General features: G+C 39.4%; 1 protein-coding gene across 4 annotated transcripts in view; it reads right to left on the minus strand.

Moving 5' to 3' along the window:
- The window catches only part of LOC118223946 (histone deacetylase 9-like), a 123,991-nt gene extending 100,827 nt beyond the window's left edge, over positions 1-23,164 (minus strand). The window contains exons 1-2 of one of the 4 annotated variants that reach the window (XM_035411080.1): positions 23,007-23,164; positions 19,772-19,919 (exon numbers count right to left, since the gene is read on the minus strand). In XM_035411080.1, the coding sequence (XP_035266971.1) occupies positions 19,772-19,793 (22 nt within the window). In that variant the 5' untranslated portion in view covers positions 19,794-19,919; positions 23,007-23,164. Of the gene's footprint in view, positions 1-11,782; positions 11,918-13,223; positions 13,737-19,771; positions 19,920-23,006 lie in introns of those variants that run through there. The other 3 variants (XM_035411056.1, XM_035411074.1, XM_035411089.1) reach the window with 3 other exon arrangements.
- Between the last annotated feature and the right edge of the window lie 514 nt (positions 23,165-23,678).

Consider the following 23,678-nt stretch of genomic DNA (forward strand, 5'->3'; position numbering starts at 1 on the left):
ATTTTAATTGCATACATAACCCCCAACTTCCTTTGTCTGCTAGGCGGCTGTGCCAGAGGTCAAAGGTCGGCCCACTTGTTCACTGAAAACACTTTGCACTCAGAATTATTACAGTGCGCTTGCCTCCCTGGTGAACCCTTAGCGCTTGCTTGTCCCTCACTCCTTGTGGCTCTAGGGCCCTCTCTCCCTCCATCCCACTCTCCTCGCCCCACAAGGGAAAACGGAGGAGTCTGTAGCCAAGCGTCTGCTCATGACAAATGAGGACAGAAAAGGAATGGCGTCTACACAGAATACGACTAATTGCTTCCATATTTCACACCCATAAATCAGTAATAGGTATCTACTGCCAAGGACATTCATACATACAGTACATATTTTATTAACACACAGGAGTGCTCTACCACACCCATGCTTGAACACGCAACCCAAAGCAGGGTTAAGATACTAGTCTTCTTCTTTTTGTCTACGTGTAACAGCATGAACATTAATTACATATTTGTGTATAACCAACAGAAGTGCAATCATCAAAATAATTTGAATCATGAAAACACACGATCAGGCAATGCAACAAACACCATCAAAAAAACGACCCAGTCATAAGTTACTTGATAGCTAGTTTGCACGCATATAGGTATAGATAGAGGCTGTGCATCTATTGTCACTTCAACAGTACTTGTGTAGTGTCCTCTACCTCACTAATATCTTTCTCTCTCATTATTAACATAATAAACCTAAATTCGCCCTTTTTCCTTTTGTTTTCCTCCTCCCTCTCACTTTCTTCCCTTTCCACCAGAGGAACCCGGTCTATGGGGCAGTGACACCCTATGATCTCACATATTGCAAACACAAATCTGCTTTGCCTTTTTTCCGATTACATCTTTTGCTGTTTTCTTGAGATGTTTCTCTTGAAGGGACTTAAATCTGAAAATCTGAAACTGAAAATCAACGCACAGCTGAACCAATGGTCTCTACTTCTGTTGCAGTCTGATACAATGCCTTACATTGGCTTATTTCATTTTCTTCATGTAAAGCTGCTCCAGATTTTTTTGGACTGTTGGTCATGCTTTAATGTTCAAAGAACTCAAAAGTCCCTTGGTGTAACCCCTGCCCTTGGATCCTACTCCTATAATGCAGCTTTGAGTAATATGGCCCTTGGGGCCAGGCTGTGGGTGTGCCTTCAAGCTGTCCACTCATTAAGGAACGTCAGCATGGATCCCTCTGCAACAGCGCTCCCTAAAGGAAGACTGTGAACAGCAAGTAAATGATTCCTAATCAACTGAGAACTTTTAAGGTATTCTTAGCTATCCTTCAACATCCGCAATTGTTCTAAAATGGCTTACAATCAGAAACAGCTTATAGCTTCACAAAAGCAACACATTTATTTTCATGCCTGCATATACAAAGCACACAAAATATTTCATTCAGTAGGCACGCCAAGAAAAAACAGAATAACTATACAACTTGGTTGGGCAGACCTTTATAGGGTTAAAACATTATTAAAATTAACTTCTTTGGAAGTATTTTATTTGTCTGTCATCCTAACATTCCTACATTACAAATCATTTAAACAGCTGGACATATCACTGCCATAATCTAGGTTAAGTGCCTTGGTCAGGAGCACAATAACTATGCTCGCCATGGGAATTAAGCATGCAACTTATTGGTCACCACTCCTGTTCCTGAAGTAACTTAAGTATCTTCCTCAAGGGTACAACAGCATGATAAAAATGCAACAAATCTATGTGAGGAATCTGAATGTCAACCCTGCCCAGACTAGCCAGCTAACCAGCAGTACATGCATTTGTAACATTCCTTGGAACTGTGATTGTTTGTCTAGCATTCAATGAAGCTCTCTGTTAATGGATACCTACTGACAGACAGATAACTAGCTATGGTGGGATTATCATTTGAAATAGCATTACAATGAAAGACATGTTGGAGAAACATTTTTAGGAAAATGTTTTTCCTGCCAATATTTCACTTTCAAATGTCGCAAGTGAACTATAATGGAGGGATATGATACACAGACATACACACAAACAAGCAGACAAATAAACAACCACATACATGCAAACAAAAGATATGTATATGAACAAACACAAGCTTTGAAATAGCTTTGTCTAACATACATACACATACTGTACAAGAATTACAAGCATGAATACAGTACATCAACAGGTGCACACACACACATGTCAGGGCGACATAGCTCAGGAGGTAAGAGCAGTTGTCTGGCAGTCAGAGGGTTGCCGATTCGATCCCCTGCCCTGGGCGTGTCGAAGTGTCCCTGAGCAAGACACCTAACCCCTAATTGCTCCCAACAAGCTGACTGGTACCTTGCATGGCAGCCTTTCACCGTTGGTGTGTGTGTGTGTGTGTGTGAATGGGTGAATAAGAGGCATCAATTGTAAAGCGCTTTGGATAAAAGCGCTATATAAATGCAGTCCATTTATAAATGCAGCCCATTTACACACACATACACATACATGTACTCACACGTAGACAGGCACAACCGAATACGAACATGCACACAGTGGCCCTACTGAGCTGGGGGCACCCAGAGTGTCCCTAAATCATCCTCTCATCCCAGATCCCTTCCCCACCCCGTTTCTGCTCAGCCTCAGCAATAACAATGGAGCTAACAAGGACAAGGTGGAATCACCCAATATTGTGCCAAGCTGGCATGAGGAATGAGAGCTGAGTTGCTCCTGTAAAGTCGTGATTGGCGATTTTTTGTGCTTAAACTCAAGCTTGTTACTCTGATTTAGGAGCACATTCTGTGGGGCTATATACTTTAAGTAACAGACTTCAGTCATTTTTTATAATTTGTTATACAGTAGTACAAGTTAACACTAAAATTAAACATCATTGAGCCAGTAGTATTTGCTTAAATCACACAAAGGCAAAAACAAAGCATCCTAATGTAAAACTTTCATCAGAGGCCCCACAGTGTTAGCTCTGTATACAGAAGCAGCTGACATTGGTACAAATGTGAAGATTTGTAGAAAATGAAAAACAACCAAATAAATCAAGAATAACGTGCAAACAATACATTTTCAGATAGGAATGTTCATGACTTCCTCTCTTGTGGAAGAATACAGTTTTTGTCTCGATAACAAATGGGATCATAATTAATTTTACACATATTTTAAAATCTAAGCACAGAGACCCTTGAGAAGGTCTGTCTTTCAGATCTGCCTGAAGTGTGTCTAATCCCTATGTAATTCCACTGCAGGTTTGTTCGGAAAATTTCACGGCAGTCGAGAGGGGTACTGCTGTGCCCTCCTCTGCCCCATAACTCAGAAGATGAGCTGTCTGGGGTGACAGGTTTCCTGTCAGATGAAAGCGGAGGGATAAAGAACCACTATGGCATGTCCCTAGACCTAAAAGGGATGGGGATGGGTCAGTGTGACACCTCCAGAGCTCTGAAGTATCTCTGTTTATATCATCAGGGCCTGGGAACAAAAGAAAAACCTGCTTTGTGACATCAGCAACATTAGATAAAGGCTTCTGGGATTCCTTACGAAGGTCATCCATCACTCACTAAGGATTGTCATACCTGGAGCTGGGGGGTGGGCTGTCATGATACTATGAGGGGGTGAAGAAAACATATTAACAAACAGAGTGAAAGGCAAGCAGGAAGAAAGAAAGAAAGAAAGAAAGAAAGAAAGAAAATGTTTCTTTGTATGCCATATTTTAAATACCATGTCCATGCTCCACTCAAACTCACCATGCTGCACACACCACCTACACATAAAGCTGGTAACCTTCTGGACCTGGTCACCATGAGCAACTGTTCCTATCATGATCTCAAGGTGATCCTCCCACCTTTTGAATCGTGCTCACATCTCTCTACATTCACCAGGGCTGCTGGGTGAAACTCCCATGCCTGGGAAAAAATTATATTATTAAATTATTCCAAATAATATTTACCACAAGTTCACAGACCATTAGGCCCCCAACCACCTTCTCCAGGCCTTGGGACAACATACACGGTTGTCCCTCTCTGACAGTGGGCCTGACAATCTCTACTGACACTGCCTCTCCATCTGTGCTCGTGTTCCCAGATCTTCTCAACCATCCTCCCCCCCGTCCATGGTTTTCTGGCACCCAACAGTACAACAGGACCAAACTAGGGACAGCCAAGAGGAAATGGTGTAAATATGTCAACCTCTCAAGCTACCTGCCCTTGAGCTCTGCATTTCCATCATCTATCACCTCTGCTAAGGTTAACTTTTATGAAACCAAAATTACAAACTTGTCTTCTAATCCACACAAGCTGTTCCCCTTCCCTTCCCTTCCCCATCTCCATCAATCCTCTCAGTCAAATCTTTTTTGAGATGACAGTTGGTGACATCCACAAGTGCCGCAAGATGGTCAAATCTCCCTGCCCCCATTATATTCTCTCTCCCTCACTTTCTCTTCTCTCTCCACCCTCTCCCTGTCCTTCCCTGTCCAGATTCTTTTCATTTAAAGATGCAGACATTTCCAAACTTCTCCTCTCCCACCATGAAACCATCTGTCCTCTTTACCCAGTCCCCTCGTATCTCAATTCTATTATACCTGACATCCTTCTATCCTTCCGAGGAGTTAATCTCTGGTGAACTCATCCTTATGAACTGGCTGTATTTTTTTTCTCATCCTTCAAGCAAGATCATTTTCCTGCCCCCCCCCATGCCATCTCCAATGAATTGTCGATGTTCCTCACCCAAAACAACTCGCTCAATCCCCACCAGTCTGACACACATTAATGGTAAATGGACTGCATTTATATAGCGCTTTTATCCAAAGCGCTTTACAATTGATGCTTTTACTCATTCGCCAGAGCAGTTAGGGGTTAGGTGTCTTGCTCAGAGATACTTCGACACGCCCAGGGCGGGGATCGAACCGGCAACCCTCCGACTGCCAGGCAACAGCTTTTACCTCCTGAGCTATATCGCCCCGATTAACTGCACTTCTCTTTCTCAGTGATGCCCTCCACTCTGCTGTGGCATAGCCCTTACCTGGACCGTGTCCTACCTCACTGGACATTCCTTCCAGGTCACTTGGCGTGGCATATCTATCCTCATTCCCCTCCTCTTCTCCCTCTACCCCAAATCCCTTAGTCCTCCATTTCTGCTAACAGCTAGTCATAGCATTGCTATTCCGATGACACTGAACATTTGCTTTCCTTCCAACCATCTGACCTACAGCTTTCCACATGCCTCTCAGCCAGCCTGAATGACATCTTGAGCTGGAAGGAAAATCACCACCTAAAGCTGATCATGGCAAAGGCAGCTCTACACACCTGCCATGTGTTCCCCCTATATGACCTCTCTCTCATTCTGGATGTTACCACTCTGTCGAGTTCCTCAAGTGCCAATAACCTTGGAGTGATGCTAGATGACAAACTCAGCCACAGCAAATATCTCACCAGACCTATACAGCTCATCTTAATTTAATGCTAGGTAGACTAGTTGACAGATTGTCTAGTACGTCAGCACTTCTTGCACTTGCCGTCTCTCCTGAGACTATGCGTTCACCCACTGGGGAAGTACTGCACTTCAATCCCTGATTTTTACACTTGTGTCTGCACTGTAAGCTGCTCTGGATAAAAGGGTGTGCTAAATGCCAGTAAAGTACTTTATATATTTATATATATATGAAATATATTCCCTCTTTCTCCCACCCAAAGAGGCCATTCATACATAAATGATTCATGGCAGAGTAAACTCCTACAGCAGTGAATGAAACATAGGAGACAATGGAAACAAATGGGGGAGCACTTCTCCGTGGGATTGCAGCATCTAGTGCCGGTCATAATAAATGAACTGAGAGCACCAGATGAAGCCCAAAGGACCTGCCATATTTTAAGACTGAAGGAGCTGCAGCATGTTTTTCCTGGTCCCTTGTAATGGGGAGTATCCGCATTCTTCCAACAAATCTTTACTCGGGGGGGCACAGGCCTGTGCTCTCAGCAGCACGTTGACCCCTCTACCCCTGACAGATTCTCAGGCAGTCAGGAGTGCAGTACACAGAGACTGTCCTCCTGAGCCTGTGCTGTTCAAGCACATGCCGGTAATTTTCCTTCTGCGCACTGAAAGCATGCCATGTGTTGCATTTCCATATTCAATATTTCAGCTGAAGCATATTAAATTCAAATTTAATATAGTTTTAAATCCATCTTAGTGTTTAGCTTCATACCTAGTGAGCTAGAAGCCTTCATAAGGCGTTTTTTAATTTTCTTAGATATACATACACATTTATTCTAAATACTGTTACAAAACTATTTTTAGATGTTTTTTTTGCACACATGGTGTTCCTCTTTCTCTGGCTTTTTTCATCTTAACATGATTTACATGTCAAATATTCCACCTACATCAATGCCAAAATAACCTCTGTGGCCAAGGCAACAGTTTCAACCTTGCTTACTTACGGTAACATTGTACTTATTTGTGTGAAGGCAGAGGAAAAAAGTATCTGGGAACCTACCATTGAACACTTTCAAGAGACAAACAATGAGACACAGTGGAAAAGTACTGATGTCACAGACAGACTCAAATAATGATGGTGTTCAGAGCAGTGGGACAGAAGCAGGGTGTGTGCAGGGTATGGAATGCTACAGGCTAAAGACCGAGACCCCACCCTCTACGTAGGCGTCACAGCACAGCGGAACAATCAGGCCAGTACAGCTCATGCCTCTGGTATTCACGACAAGGGGTAAGGTCAGAGCTTGGACACAGCAAGCCACCTGTTATAGTTCTGCTAAGCATCTCTCATAAGGAATAGAAAGGCTGAGGTACCTGTTGCGAAAAGGTCTAGAGCCATGGCAGTGAACCTGCAGCCCATAGGCCCCCCTTACTTATGAAGACATTTATGAAGTAGAACACTAAAAATGAAAATGTGCATATTTCTGTAATCAGGAAATCATTCTACACTGTCTAAAAATGCAATTTGTTACTTGAACCGATAGATTATTTTGTCTTGTGTTGGCACAGAGTTTATAACTGTAATACATGATTTTGAATAACCCATAAATAGCACCTACAGGTGCACCTGCATATGTTCCAGTACTTGCACCTGTTGAGAATTAAGGCAGCAAGTGCAGCCCACATACAAGACTACTGCAGCTTTCTAACCCTTTAAGTACAGTAAGAGCTTCATTTCTCTGTGGAAAACCTGTTCTGCTTATGACAACAACTATTAAATATAATTTTAAACAGTAAAAATGGTATATTTGATGACAAAAAGAACTACAGTAACAATGCAATATTCCCCACAGAAGCGGGCTGGATAATGTGGATAATAATGAGGCAGACATTCTCCCAGCTTTCATAGACCAGCCAGCCCCAGTACCCCTGACCATATACCCCACCACCCTTATCCCTCAAACAGCTGCATTTTCTCTCTGCATCCCCCATTCCACACACACACACACACACACACACACGCACGCATGCACACATGCACGTACACACACAAACACGTAAACACACAAACACGTAAACACAGACACACACTAACACACACTTATGCATACACACACAAAATCACACACACAACATGCATACATACACATGCACACAAAATCTCACACACACACACACACACACACACATACATTCACAGGAATGTGAGTACTGGCTGAACTGTTATGCTCCCCCCCGCGTGCCATCCCTAAATCCACAGAAGTGAACACAGGCAACTTCCCGTATTTCTGCACTTGTTTTCTTAGGCTGATGTCGACCATCTTCTCTGTCCTGGGAGCTCACATTCCCTGTTTATAGAGTTCTTCCACTGTGGCTTTAAATGCTGTCACCTGCCTGACTCAGCCCTGTTTAGACTGACATTTTGAAGGATTATAGGCAAGGGCTTGGCTTTGCTACAAATGTTTCTGCATGGTGTTAATTTTCTCAAAGTTGGTGGAAGTTGCCTGATGCCCTGTCACCAGTAGAGGGCAAAAGAGCACAGCCTAACCTTATACATGAAACTCAACCACAAACTCTTGCCTTAATGCATAGCACAACCTAGTTACCACCGAAATCTTTTTTTTAATCATTTTTAATTCACTGATCACACACACCATCATCTAAATATGATACCCAGAGTCCTTTGATTTTGTGCTCTAAAACTCACACACTTCTGCATGCATAGAATCTCACACTCACTTCTAGAGCCCCTTTAAACATTTCCAAGTATAGGTATTAATTTAAATGTTATTTCATTATTAAACAGCTGGTGTCCTTTGCTGTTTCATAAAAGATTCTTTAGTCAACATTTTTTACACAGAAGAGAGAACATCAACGACCTGAACAATGTAGATAATTTATTGCATAACATGATGGGCTATTTATTGACTCTACTCACTTCAAATTGCAGTTGAAAGAATAGAAATCAATGAAAGGGTTGGTAACGTGTAGTAAGCTAAGAAAAAAGAAAAACTGACTTGACTGACAGCTCGTGGTTGGAACATGAAGACACAGCTCAGACTGCTGAAAGAAGAAAACCTGAATACTGGTATTCATATTTTATGTAATACAACAGTGAGCGAATTACGATATGGGATAGTACTTACTCATGCACAGAAGATTGCGAATATAACATGAAACAGTAGCATGTTTACTGGGTCTTAGAAAGGGGTAGAGTTTGTTTGTGCGTGTGTGCTCTTCTATCATAGAGGGGCAATAGATTGCGAAAGGTGTCAACTCTTTGTGTGTATAATCTTGCATCTGTGGAAGCAGCTATAACCATTGTGAGCAAACATCAAACTGACTGACTTATTTTAATAGCAGGTGGTCAGGATGTAGAGGGCTTTATTTATTTATAACCTGACCATGCTTGCGTAAATGTAACCACTTAGTCGATTCTTTTACCACATGCTTTGCATATAAAAATTTTACGAACATGAATGCGTGGCAGGAAATGTCATTTCTTTTTTTTTACAACCATGAGAAACAATTCACCTTTAAACCAACGAAGAGCGCAGATGCTTTTTTTTGGTCATTTATATACATATATATATATATATATATATATATATATATATATATATATATATATATATATATATCAAGATGAACATAAAATATAAATAAAACATGTAAATAAGCCAGAACAAGCCAGAATAAACATGGCAGAAAGATGTAACGGTGCTGATGCACTCCTTTATAACATCTCATCTGGAGTACTGTAATTCTTTGTTTACTGGTCTGCCAGACAGTAGACTAAATTGGCTGCAGCTCATTTAGAACACAGCTGCCAGGATGCTAACTCACACCTGCAGGACTGAACACATCACACCTGTTCTAAGATCACTGCATTGGCTGCCTATGAAACAGCAGATCGACTGCAAGGTAACAATGACCTCATAAGATGTAAGGCCTTAAAGGGGAGAGGGGCCTCCTGCCTTGTAGACTTATTATCACCTTCTGAACCAGCTCGATCCCTTCGCTCTGAAGAAGAGAGGCTACTGGAGGCTCCCAGGTATCGCCTCAAAACTGCGGGTCTGACATTATTTACCTGCTCTGCTGTTTGATTGTGAAACTCCCTTCCATTCGTTATCAGAAATACCAGAACTATGGCTACTTTTAAAACCCAACTGAAGACTGTCCTCTTTGATTGTCCTTTCAGCAAATAGATGTGTATATAACTGGATGAAATATGCTTTGCCTTTATAATCAAGTAATTTTGTTAAATGTTTTGTTTCATCTTGTTTTTTACTACTCTGCTCTTAATTGTTCAGCACCCTGGGACACTGGGGCGAAGAGCGCTACATAAATATAGAAATATAGAAATGATCGGATTGATTGATTGTATTTTGTTATATCATTGCTCACAGATTATGTATCCATGAAATGATCTATTCAGGAATTAGGCATGCATTGAGGGTTGATTACAAGAAGAATAACCAGGGCTCTGGTCTTGTTGGTGCTGATCACTGAAATATTGTAAATGAAGAGGAAATAATAACAATGTAAGTTTAATATATGTATTTAGGTTATGTTGCCATAATTCATTTAGCTATTTTACATAATTGTCTCTCCCTTATGAAATACTGTACTTTTTTGAGTTTTTGAAAACCGTGTTCTCTCTAATCTGTTACGTTATTGAAAGCTGCAGTACTGAACAATAGAAAGCCTTTTCAGACTTTATTTGCATTTGTGAATAGGCTGCTGACTGATGAAGTCTGCAAGTGATCTGTTCTTTTAAATCACATTTAAATGGAAACAAAAGGAGATGAAGTGGGGATACTGATGAGGAAGCGCTTGTTTTTAGCAGATATGTAGATGCATACAGCAGAATATCTGTAAAAATTGAGACTGTGGGGCTCAAACCACAGGCCATCTCATTTCTCATTGCCACCCCTTGGGTGTGCGTGAGGAACAGGACTCGCACAAACGTGTGTTCTCACTTCATTTTCACTGTAATTCCCAGCTCAACGGCAGAAAAAAATGGGAAGTTCCTAAAGGTCATTTTTTATATAAACAATATAAATTTGGAAGGCTTTGGCTCAAGTTTCCTCTTTTCATATGCATAAGACTTCCTCTTCCAAATCAACAACCCAGTTTCACTTGCATACCACACAGAGTGAGCACCCACAAGAGGAAAAGCGTCCCCTGTGGCTTAAATTAATCTTATTTAAACATGCTACATGAACACCAGGTTGGTGTGAAGGAAACAGTCCAAAAATAAGCAGCCATAGCAAGTTCTGAATAGGCTTTGCCAAAGAATCAAGCTCTTATTTTACTTCCAATGTACCAAACAACACCTATTAGAAGCATTTTTAGGCTACCACAGCTATTTTATGTGGGTTAATTCAGTTGAATTCCACTCCTCTACTACTAAGGAGTTGAAGTAACTCATTAGAAAAAGAGAGACCAATGAGAGTTAATGTGATGCAATCCAACAAATTACTGCATTAACTGAATCATTCGACTATACAATTAAACTGAATAATTCTGACAAAAGCCTTTTCTTGCACAAAGGAATGTAGTACTTTGCGGACTGTATAGAATTGCATACAATATGCATGCATCATTTTATTATGACTACTAGTACTTGCATTGTCAAAAGTTGCAGTGCAATGTGAGTAATTAAGAAATCCTGAGAATAACAGAAAAGTATGATCTGATGTGGGAGCACAAGCAATATATTAGATTCTCTATGATTCTTAATTTTCTTTCATGACCAATCTTAAATTTATTACAATATTTTAAAAGTTTCATCGCTATTCCATAATATTTAAAAGGATCAGCAGGTAGTCATTCAGTATAAATTTTTTTGTGATAATAAGTAAATAATACAAAATGTAACCAATTAACAAAATATATTATTTTAGCAGTAAACATGTTTTTTTGTTTTTTGAAACATTTTTATTACGACTGCTGGAAATAGAATATAAAATAATAGGATCATAGACAGTTTCATATAATAAATAATAATTATAGACTTGGGAAAAGGTACAAAATGAGGTTATTGTTAATGATTATGACGTTTTGAGGAGTTATGAGGAGCATGTATCATTGTCTTCATAGTGGGGTACTGAAATGCAGGCCATAAATCTATTCAGCTGAATGCACCAGGCTCCAGCCAACATTCCAAGAAAATATGATAAAAACCAGGTACCATGAGATCAGTAATTCAGAGTGCAGTACAATTAAAATACATCAAAAACATCAACTGATCGCTCCTCGATCAATGTCATGGAAAAAATCCATTTCCCCTTTGGTGAGCATGCTCATTGGAAATGTGCACTTTTGCAATGAAACACGCAACAGAGATAGACAGGTGGAGAGGGACTTACCAAAGCCCCAGTGGGTGTGCTGGAGTGTGGCTGGGGGATAAGGAGCAAGGCCTGTGTCTACACTCCTGTTCACTGGCCAGTGATAGTGTGGCCTCTGGGGAGACACGTGTGCACTGTGGACCAATCTCCTCCTCTCTAAAATGGCCACAGCAAAACCTCACATTCACTTTCCGATCAAAGACGCAAGACATGCTTAAAAGGGACACCAATAAAGCCTTCACCAGAATGATGAGAGACAAACTAATCATTGTCAGTGGCAATGCCATTTTGATTGCCCATTTGTGCCTCATGCAAATGTACTGAAATACATGTCATACTCCAAAGCAATTCCCTGCCAGACAGTGGGTTACATTTTACACTATAGGTCACACAGTACTACAGCAGTTTAAGCACTAATCTGTGGAGATTCATAGCTTTCAGACACTGGATACCTGTGTCTGCATGTTGTTGGGAGGACCAGTAACTCAAGGGGCCCTAGCCAACTTAAACCCATCTACCTAATGCAGGACTAAGGTAAGTATGTTCACCACTGTGGGCTCCTGAGCATAGTCAGTTAAATGATAACTCAGCCCAGGATTACACTTGTTTACTTATATACCCTGTACAGTTGCTCAATAGTAGTTTTTTTAGCATATAGGCATAAAAAAACTATGAATTACCAAAGGTTATATTGGTAATTACACATGCACGATAATGTGAAAAGTTTTATGTATGAGACAGTGTAGTTTGAGCACCTCCTGACCCATATCATAATTTCAGTAGCCACATAAGTAAAAAAGTTGACTTTGTTTGCTTTACAGCGTTTGTGCACTAAAAGCATTATTGAGCAAGCTACACGTGAAGTGCCCGATATTTGATCGCGAGGAGCTGTGGTTCTTTTTCCTGTCACTTCAATATCTTGTGATTTGATTATGATTGAAAAAGCTCATCTGAGCACTCATGAGATCTCTAGTTTTCGCTATGACTCAGCATTCAGATATGTGTGTGTGTGTGTGTGTCTGTAAAATAAATACAAAAATGATGCTCAGCCCTGATATGGCAAACAGTTGTATGGCACATTAGATGACAAAATGAAAAAAATGTGTCTTGCAGCAATATATTTCAATCAGGTTTATCAGACTGCCATGTAATCTGACCACTGCACTCAAAATCATCTGCATCTAAATACAAACAGGCCAATATGCAGGTAAAAAACACTTTTCAATTCTATAGTAGATCACAACTGACCACTGTATTCAGTATGCATATTTGTTGCAACACCATATTTGAAGATCAATATTTTTGTCTTTCCCACTGTGTAAGATCGCCTATATTTTTTTTTGCTTTCTGTGTGTATTTGTGTATGACACTCATCATACTTCTCATCAAAGATTATTAATTAATTTCTAAAACTCCAATGGTAAAGATTCCAACTGTAATTTATTAAAGATGTGTAACTCACCAGCTCTGTTCTTCATGATCCTCTCCCAACTCAAACAAGTTCTCTACTGGCTCTCTCAGTACACAGACACACACACACACACACGCACAGGGGGTTGACACAATCAGAGGAAGTGGTTGGACCACATGGCTGTCCCATCCTTCAGACAAAACATGAAAAAAGCCATTTGATTTTTCATTATGATAAAAAACTCTGAGGGTTCCTTTTTTACAGTTACAGGATTTGTGTCTATATTCTATTGAGTAGCAGGTTGATTCTTTAATGCAGTAATGTCCAGTGTCTAACACACGCTTCTCTGATTTATTTCACTTGTATTTATGTATTGGCTGTGACTGGTGATAGCAGCCCAAGACACAGTACTGTTCCTAACTCACTGACCACCCAACTAAATATGTGATAGTAGCAAGCAGCAGGAATAACTTTATAACATGGGAAAACCATGAAAGCAATCACAACCATTCATGAATGGATGAACTGTCGCGTAAGGCTTGTAAGGCTTATGCTGAAAATGCAATGCACACCCACCCGAACCCAAACTTTTCTTTTTTTTTTTTTTGTAGCGGATTCATCTTGTTAGACTTGTGACGACTTGTGTACAGTGTCTAGAGAGTATTAGTCAGGTTGTGTAAAGTCACACCATCAATGTTGAACACTCCCCAACACCCCCAGACATACACACCATGCAGACTTCTGGGACATAAGTAAATCTTATGATTGAAAGGATATGTGTGTGTTCATGGATTCATAGTAATATACTATTTACAGCTAAAAGCAAGCAGAAAGTCAGGAAAAGTAAATGTCTATTTTGAGGTTCCATTGTCATCATGTGGTAACTTCTCACATTGGAATTTCTGCAATTCTGGACATTTTCTACATCTCGGCATTTCAATAAAGCTTAATAAGAGGTTTATAATTTGTCAGCCCAAAATATAAGCATTGGTAATAAGAGTGTGACCCGAGCATAACTCATTGGCTGGATGTTATTTTTGGTTTTCTGCTTAATATTACAACTGCAAATTAGCATGCATCTGTTCCTTTTGTACTATAGAGGCCTCTCATCTTAAAGGGCACTTGGAATACTCTTCTGAAACTCATTTAAAAAAATGTTTTGCTGTGGTGAATATTTCACCAAATACATTGTAAAATATATGGGCACGGAGTGTACCTGGTCCTTTGGGGACTGGTTTTAAATTCCGAAGTTGCATTGTCATCATGGAAGGTTCTTAAAATACACATTTCATCGACGTCAAGGATGAGACAATCAAGTAGCCTATTAGTACTGTTATGGAGAAAGGTGCACTGGTATAGTAACTACTTCTTGAAATAGAGAAAGATTTGTATATTTTTCATATATGTCAGCCTAGAAGGACTTGGAATCACAAAAAGGCAAAATGGAACATTCTCGTCGCTAAACTAATCATGGCTGCCCACTGCCCTGGAGGGACCCTGTTACTAAAAATACCACCTAAGAGGTGGCGGGGTGTCGAGGCCGAGAGCCTGCAGTAGGATTAAGACCCCATCTGCTGAGATGCTGCTCCTTCACTTTTGTGTGTGCATCAGCCCCTGTGCTATTTATACCTTCACCCACCACCCCCAAACAATAGCTCCTAAAAAAGTGCCATGTTTCACAGTTACTGAGTACTTCAGGAACTGACAGATAGCAGCCACCTACTGTAACCTGTCAACTCTGCAGGCGAGAGGAATCACAAAATTGTCTTCTATTATTCTGAGTTGTTTATTATTTTAAACTGACATTATTTTAAACTGACTGAAATGAGGTATATAATTTCATAGGATACAGTAGCTTTAAGTCATGTTTTTTTCTATGCATTACATTTACAAGCTCTATTTGTAATTTAAAACGCTCAGGATATTACAAATATGCACATATATGCAAACACTTTTTCACATAAGCGAGCTAAACACTGGAAAAGGAGTTACAAATTCTTCAGTTCCTCTGTAACATTGTCACCATGGTGTCTGGCCTAAGATGGAAAGGAAAGGCCACCAACCTTTAGCATCACACTTCAATAAAGAAGAAAATTTTGCTGCAGTCTAATGACATTTTTTAAGAAAGTGTACCCAAGACTGAGCATGTATTCTCTATGTAACAGGACATCCGTGCATCACCAACAGGAATATTTCCACCGAATGAAAAGTGATAATGACACTGCAGCCATGGCAACTGAAACACGCAGCAGTGCAACAGCCTCTGGGACTGTTATACTGCAATGATGCACTGGTGAAATGGCGACTCTGGGACTGTCACATCCCACTAATGTACAAGCACTCAAACAAAAACTGCAAGCTCACTTACGGTAATCACTGGCTTCCATTGAGTTATTTGTGCAATTTGTGAAGGGTATTTGAAAGCACTGTTTTGCACAGCAAAATCCTACCAAGGTCACTTAGATTTTGAAGGTACAGCTGACCCAAGATCTACTTTTTTGATGGTTTCCTTTTCATCCAGCTGTTAAGAACAAACAAATAAATAAACAAAGCTCCTGGTTCTACAGTCAAGTTAAGCATCCATTTTATGTTCTGAATCCATCTTGGCATTCATTAAATAACTTACATTACAGAGCTCTTTAAAACCACTTGAAGGAAACCAATTGCTAGCAATTGAGACTTCAGTCAGAAAGCTACAGTAAATGAATCATCAAGTATGAATATACAGTAACTGCACTTGGAATTATATAGTTTAGTATAGAAATATTGTAACACGAATATGACAGCAAAGATCAACACTGTATCTGATACTAGGATAAACATACGTCTTTAATGATGGAGGTAATTGTGTAGTCAAAGATGTAAAACCCTTGCAAACATCAATTGTAATCAGCTTGAATCAAACATAACCCGCACAGCATTATAAATGGAAGTGTTTCTAAGATTCGTGCACATCCAAACAATACAGCTCTTGCGAAAAATATTGCGAAAAAATTTTCCTTATCATTGCATCTTGTTAAATAGTAGTCCAATTGAGCCTCAGATCAGTGTACCAACAGAGAAGAGCAGCAGCAGGTTGCCCAAGAAGTATCAGCAGACCAAACATATAATCTGTTGAGTTATGTAAAGCTGTGTTTCTCAGCATCATGTTCATCACCATCTCACTGACTGGTAGATAAATCTTTGTGCGCAGTTAAATGGCAGAAAAGCATGCTGGATGCAAATGCTTACTTATTTTCTATTTTTAAGAGTACTCTGAATATTTATGAATATGGCCTCTGATGTGGCACCTGGTCCGTTAAACCTCTTGCAATTTGCAATTCTGGCAGTGTTCAGAGCCTTCTAATGAGAACAATGTAACTCTCTCACACAATAAGTCTTTGCATCTCTGCAATCAGCCGATGAGTGAGGTAGATCGGGAAACCTCTTCTCTAGGAAGAATCTCATTACCTTACATCAGCACAAGGAGTGCCCTGGGACAACCCAATATACTTTATTTCACTGAGTTCACAAGAGATTACACTCCCGTTAGCAACTGCTTGCCTTGGGCGTGGGTGTGTGTGTTGGAGAAGGGGGGTTAGTAAGGTACACGTAGACTTTTTTTGCAACGGATGCTTTTCTTGAAGCCCAACATTTGCACATAAATGTCTGTACATAACACACAGCTAAAATATCCACTGTTGCACATGGGGAGATTTTGTGGGTGGTCACAAGAACACAAGCGCAATGGCAATGATGTCCTCCCTGTTCTGGGGCGGCATCATGCCAACCACTTAACTATCTCACCTACACTGAAAAAAGCGAAATGTCGGCTCAATTTAAAAATACTTCAAAATTCTTCTTCAAGTGGTCACATCTTAAAATTTTCATTTGACTCAACTAAATTTAATTTAACTACCCTTTTTATTTTCTAATTAAATGTAACTTAGTTGAGTCAAATAAAAGTTTTTAGATGTGACAGCTTAAAGAAGAATTAACAAGACATTTTAAGTTGATACAAGCTTTTTTCGGTGTAATTTTATTCGCTTTTATCAAGGCTGTTTTTGGTAGATAAATCATTCTCTTTTCTTACCCAATTCTGAGAGCTGATAAGCTGGTAAACCCTGGGATTGTGTATATTTAACATTACACTGGGGCACCTTCTACATTTACAGCTCACAATAACATAAATAGCATTTTAAGCACAGCCTAATGTGATATGTCATCCAAGGATTCCTAAGAAGTAATGACACTAAAATGACAAGAACGCATTGTCAATAAAGAATATTTTTTTCCTAGATCTACTGAACATCTATGCTGTAAGTACCACACCACACCATTGCCCGATTTCTCATCCGGCACACTGGTGAGACAGAACTACAAAACGTGAAGAAGCAGGATTAATCTTTAGACCTTAAAGCCTGACTCTTGATACTACTGTACACAGAGAAAGATCCACATAAATCTCTACCCGAAACTTGTAAGGCTTTCACATATTTCCCTGGTATTTCATTTTAGGCATACTGTATGACAGCATGCATGCACTTTATGCAAACACGTTGTTTCAAACCAGTAGCTGTGCATTTCTTCCCCCTTTTATGTCTCACTTTCTTAACTAAGGTGACTTCTTAGAAAACTACTGAGAAAACAACAGATGGAAGCATCAGTTTAACACTCACTAAGATCCATGCAGAACCAGAGAAAACCTTCTCTTTTTGCTATCAGTTTGCCATGCCAAACAAGTGGCAGATCACTGTAATTCCAGCTCCATTTGATTTCCTAAGTAGGCACTTTAAGAAGAGTAATAAATAAATAAATAAATAATAGAGGACTGGATGAGTGGATGCAGGGTAGTAGAGACAGTCTACTGTATATCTTAAATTTGCTCAGTTATGTGCATCTTACTCTTACTCACAGAAAATGTTTGAACATGCATGGGGATCTAGCCACAATTTGTGGTGAAGCACACTTTTGATAAAATTTTCATTTACTACAAGGAAAGTTGTGCTATGAAGCATATTAATCTGCCAGCTCTGTCAATTCCAGTAGGTTACATTTGAATGTCTTCTGTCACATTTAAATACAAAAATACCTTCAATAAAAACAGCAAGCAGATATTTTCAATGAGGATATTTTCAGAAGGGGAAGCCAAACTTCCGCTACATGACACAGGCCCCTTGAAGAGGCTATAGTGCTTTTCCTAGTGATGTCACTCTGCATTATAGTTATGATCGTGACAACGAGGATGAAATACATCAACAGTTGCTAATGTAACCTGGTAATTTACAGCACATTTCATTTTAAAATGCTAATTTCTTTAAAGTGTATTAAAATGCAAATTTCAGTTTGTCTAGGAAACAGGATTACCTGGCCAAAGTATAAGTATTCCTGGAACTTAAAATTCTGAATCTGTGTTCTGTTTCCACATGCTTATTAAAGGTTTGACTCATTTTTTACGCAGATTAAGAGGTTTATGTAAAAGCCTTATGTAAAAAGCACTGAACGTTTCAGTTCTTGAGTTCTTTCAGTGAAGATTTGTGGAACAAAAACCATATGGTGGTGAAAAAGTCATTCACTGATGGATTCCAAAGAACATTTCAATTCCCTATCCTTGGCAAGCAGCAAGTTCTCTTTATAGAAGGTATTCATTTTCAGATTTTTGTGTGGGGGTGCATTGCTTTTTAAAGCTGCAGTGAAAATTGTTCTGCTCTAAAACAATTTGTTTAATCAGAAACCAGATACATGCTTCTAAGACATGCTCCTACATGTGCACGGGAGTAGACTTTATATTCATTACCAAAAATTGTGATGTAATTGTTGAAAAATAATTATGTAAGAACATGATATTCTTTAATCTATAATAATGTGATAATCTTTTATCACGTAGTAATGTGGAAAGTGTTGGGTAATCATGAAATATTTTGAGAACTGATTTCAAAATATCAATTCTTACTATATATCACAACTTTTTATTATGTTTTACTTTCATAATGCACATGTCACATATTTTAGTTTTTTCTTTATATGTCTGCATGCATACAGAAGCAATTCAGGGTAAATGTATCACTAAAGGCAGCACTAACCAAACTAGGAATTAAGCCTGCTACCCCAAGTTACCAGTCCAACTGCTCAACTACTACATAACACTGTCAACCCTTATGCCATCTATTTCAGATGACACCTGCCCCCTCCAGCCACCTGAAGTGAGAACAAGCATCTGTGGGATTCAAAATGTCAAGCACAAGTCTGCTGTAAGGCATCTGATATTCTGGAGCTTTCTACTTTAGGATATGTTCATGAAGTAAAATATGTACACGATACCAAAGATTCTCTGAAAGGCTGTCCACCTATTCATGTGAAAAATGTGAAAGGCCTTCCCGGCTACACTCTCTCGCATCACATTAAATGTCAACCACAGGCATACAGAAGGTATATACACCAATATTTAAAGTAAAGACATATACATGTATGTCTTTTTATTTAAGGTAGAGCACGGAATATATCCAATTATAATAAGGATAATGGCAGCAAAGATCATATCATCATCATATTGACATTGATTATCATGTATACATTCACATTAAAATGGTATATATCACTTTGTGCAAGAGAACGCATACCTGAGTGTGTGGGAGAGGTCATTATGGCTGCAGATGCGTCACCAATGTGGAGTCTTCAGTATTCAGTGTTCAGCTATGGGTCCCAGTGCTCCTGTGTCCAGCCCACAGTCTTTGCAGAGAATAGCAAGTTGTTTAAAGCAGCAAACACCTGCAGATGTAACAGCTGCTGTGAGACTAGACACCCACCAAATGCACATCCAGCAGAGCTCAAGAAAGTGTGTGGTTCTGCTGCAGAAGGTGATACCACTCACTTCAGCCATAACAAATTAGAAGATGAGTTTAATTGGTTCCCTTGTCTCGGGATGTAAATGTTTGTCCTAGAAATGAAAGATTGTCTTTCAGGTGACAATATCATGTCCAATACTGGAGCACGAGTAGCAGCTCAGTGGTTGGAGGAGCATGACACTAACATTGCCTGTGTATCTAAGCTTTCTCCCCAGCTTCAGGTATTACTCCTCAATTTTAAAGATTTCAGGGTACACATTTTGCATTTCATGAGTGGAGCACATATGGCAAACTAACATGGGAAATTTAAAGGGCTAAACTTGGGCCAAAATGATACAGTAATTTATATACTACCAAGCTATTTTCTGTAGCTGAAACTTTTTGGAAGAAGAATAAGGCACAAGCCAAAGACTGACTGCTGAATCTCTTTTTAATAGACATCACATGCGATGCAGTATAAATACCCTTATGTGCAGAGGTTGGCGGGAATCAGTTGTTGTCATGGAAATTAATTATATAACCACAGATAGATGCCAATATGTGTCATCTTGCATCTCTTTGATTGAAATACAGAACTTTTTAGCCAGTACAAATCTCTCAGAAAATGAATTAATTGCACTCAGAAAGGTTAACATGCGAATAATATCTTCATATAGGTAATATTGTTTTACTGATTTTATTAAATTAGCTAATACTTAATTTTTCACATTTTCTTCTGGCTTTGTGTCATTTTTAACACCTTTCCCCATTTACAGCCAAGCACCTCCCCCCAAATAATTTGTTGACCTGCGTTGTGGCTAAATGGCTGATCGACATTGACACTCGCTGGCAGACAGCCTTTATGAGAGTTCTAACTAATCAGTTAGAGGATAGAACCACACACTTTAAAATATTTATACCCAAATTTATAATACAGGCAGTTGAATCACCCCTATTTGTTAGCACAGCAAGACCAGGGCAATAGAATCAAAAGGGTTATGCAACTAGACAAAAAAAAATTATTTTGGAGACGTGATTAATCTTCACAGTCATGGGGGGGCACGTCTGAAATCTCACAGGATAGCTCCCTCACGCGTTAATTTATGAAGCGTAAATTAGAAAAGAAATGACAGCATAGCTGACTGTGACATTAATTTTTTTTTTTTATACGATTGAGTCTATTAAACTGATAACATTTGCTGAAAATGCCCCCCAAAGGTAAGAATATGAAAACACACATTTTGCACAGCTTTTTAAAGCAAAAGCAATTCTATTTATTTTTTTAAATGTCTTGACAGCTAATGAATTTATCTGAATTTTTTGTGAGCCAAACTTACAGTACGGCTCATGACTCCAAGCAAACTCAAACTCTCACAGACCTCAAACCTTTCCAACAGGTATATTAATTTGAAATACGTAAATTCTGGAAACCAAGCAGATAGGAAATTTTGTAGTTAAGTTATGCTATGGTAATTGAAGCAAACAAATTGGTCTTAATACTGACACTTAATATTGAGTCTCAGTGTGCATGCCTCTGAATTTGGATCATTGGACAAGTATAAAAAGGACATTTGCAGTGGAACACATTCTGCAGAACAAGAGAGGTACGCCCCCTTGGCTGAGTCAAATGTTCTCATTCCGCAATCAAAATAAGGTGAGACTTTTCACAGGCAGCATTAGCCACTGTATGTATCAAAAACCTACTTACAATTCATACACAGTGAAAAGACCAGTGTTAATTCAACTGTGACAGAATACATATGAGTCCATTAGGAACCATTTGTACTCTGTAAGAGCTGCGTTAACACACTACACTTTACTGTGTATGCTACACTTACCAATTCTGTACACTAAGTCATTCATCAGCACACATCAGTAATAGCTGCCTTCACAGCATTACTTAGGCTACGTGATGCCAGCTTCTACTGCCCTCTCCTGACATTATATCTCAAAATCAACTGATGACGCTCCCATGTCACACTACCAGCCCACACTACCTTACCCAATACAGCCTGAACACAAACATGCGTGTGGTTATCGTTAATGGTCGGATCATATTGAGACATGTCAGAAGACATTGGCAACCTGCGAAAATACCAGACAGAAGACACTCCGATCCCCCCTTACACAAGGCACGAAACTAGCACAAGACTTAAATGAATAAAATGTACAGATTTCAACCCACGCAAGAAACTCAATTGATACATCGGTCACGTCCCCAGAGATATTACTTGTTTGCAAGATGTTCACCGATTCTATTTATAGTGCAACAGCGGCAGTACACCTTTTCAGCATAACTCCTGAGCGGAAAAAATCTATGCGCATGAAATTAGGGTGACAAAATAAACCAATAACATACTGCAGCCTCTGATGTAGTTAAGAAACGATGTAATTAACTGGAAACGTCGACACCTATAATTAATGAGTGGGTTCTCATCTTAAAGCGATAACAGTAAGATGTTTTGCACTTGATGCAACTTCTGTTAACAGAAATGTATTTATGATTCCAATAAGTAACGGTAATAGGCCTATTGCACTAGATACTCTACTAGATGCGAACTAAAAAACAGTGCACGCATAATCTATAAGTGTAGGCTATATTGTGAAAAGATTATGGCATCTGTGGCATAAATTACCTTAGCGATGGACAGGTGTCTACTAGTTTCAATATCTAGAGCTGCTTGGTTATTTCAAATGTCTCGCATGTGTGCTCAAACACAAAAATCTATCGGACTGGGTTAGCAGTTTCAATGTCTAGCGCTACTGCATCTGTTTTCCATTTCGAAAAGAGCAGAGTATATGCTAGCTATCATACGAATTGTGAATAACATAAACGGTTATCAAAGCAGCACCAAAACGAGCAGCCTCGTGTATACAGTGGTATTATGCTTTTTTTCAAGCAAAAAGTGGAACACAGCTTTCAGCGAACTAAAAAAAGTCACACTGCACGATGAACGGCTGAAAATACAGGTGGAAGGCATCGTATGTGATCCTATTTACAAGCTATACCTACGAAAATACATTTTCTTACCTTCTATGCACGCAGAGACAGTGACACTCCAGATTGTACCTTGAATTTGCAATCTTTGTGTGATCCAGTGCACATCGCAATAACAAAGTGTGAGATGGAGAGGGGTTGGTGAGAGCGCTGTATTTCAAACTGCAGCGCCTGGGAGATGCGATCGGTGCCTGTGGCGAAACGAGTAGGATTTACTAAAAATAGCATCCCAGCAGAGAGCAGGAAAGACCGCCTGAGCCAACAATCAGGATTGTTTACATAAATAAAGCGAAGACATTGCAACAGGCATTCTCTTCATTTGATTTGGATTTGCTGCTGAATTAAATGTTTAATATTATCAGGGTGTCAGATAACATTGTTGCTGAACGTTCTAAATGCAGACATAAATGTCGATAAATAGAACTGAAGTGGCTCAGTACCTGTTTTATTACAGGCACCCCATTGTTATAATAATTATTAAGGCTCCGAGGTATTTGCACATTTCGCAATTATAAGCAATGCTGGTACTCAACTGTTCTGCAAGGAGTGGTGGTGGTGGTGTTTGGGGATGATAATTACTGATAATTGAAATGCATCATCAATTAATCAAAACAGCACTTACAGATGTTATATTTGCATTTTAGAACAATTGGATAGTTTCAATGAAATACAGAACTGGTAGTAAGGACAGTTTAGATACTGTGA

The sequence above is a fragment of the Anguilla anguilla genome, chromosome 1, assembly GCF_013347855.1.
Source record: "Anguilla anguilla isolate fAngAng1 chromosome 1, fAngAng1.pri, whole genome shotgun sequence".
Taxonomy (NCBI): Eukaryota; Metazoa; Chordata; class Actinopteri; order Anguilliformes; family Anguillidae; genus Anguilla; species Anguilla anguilla.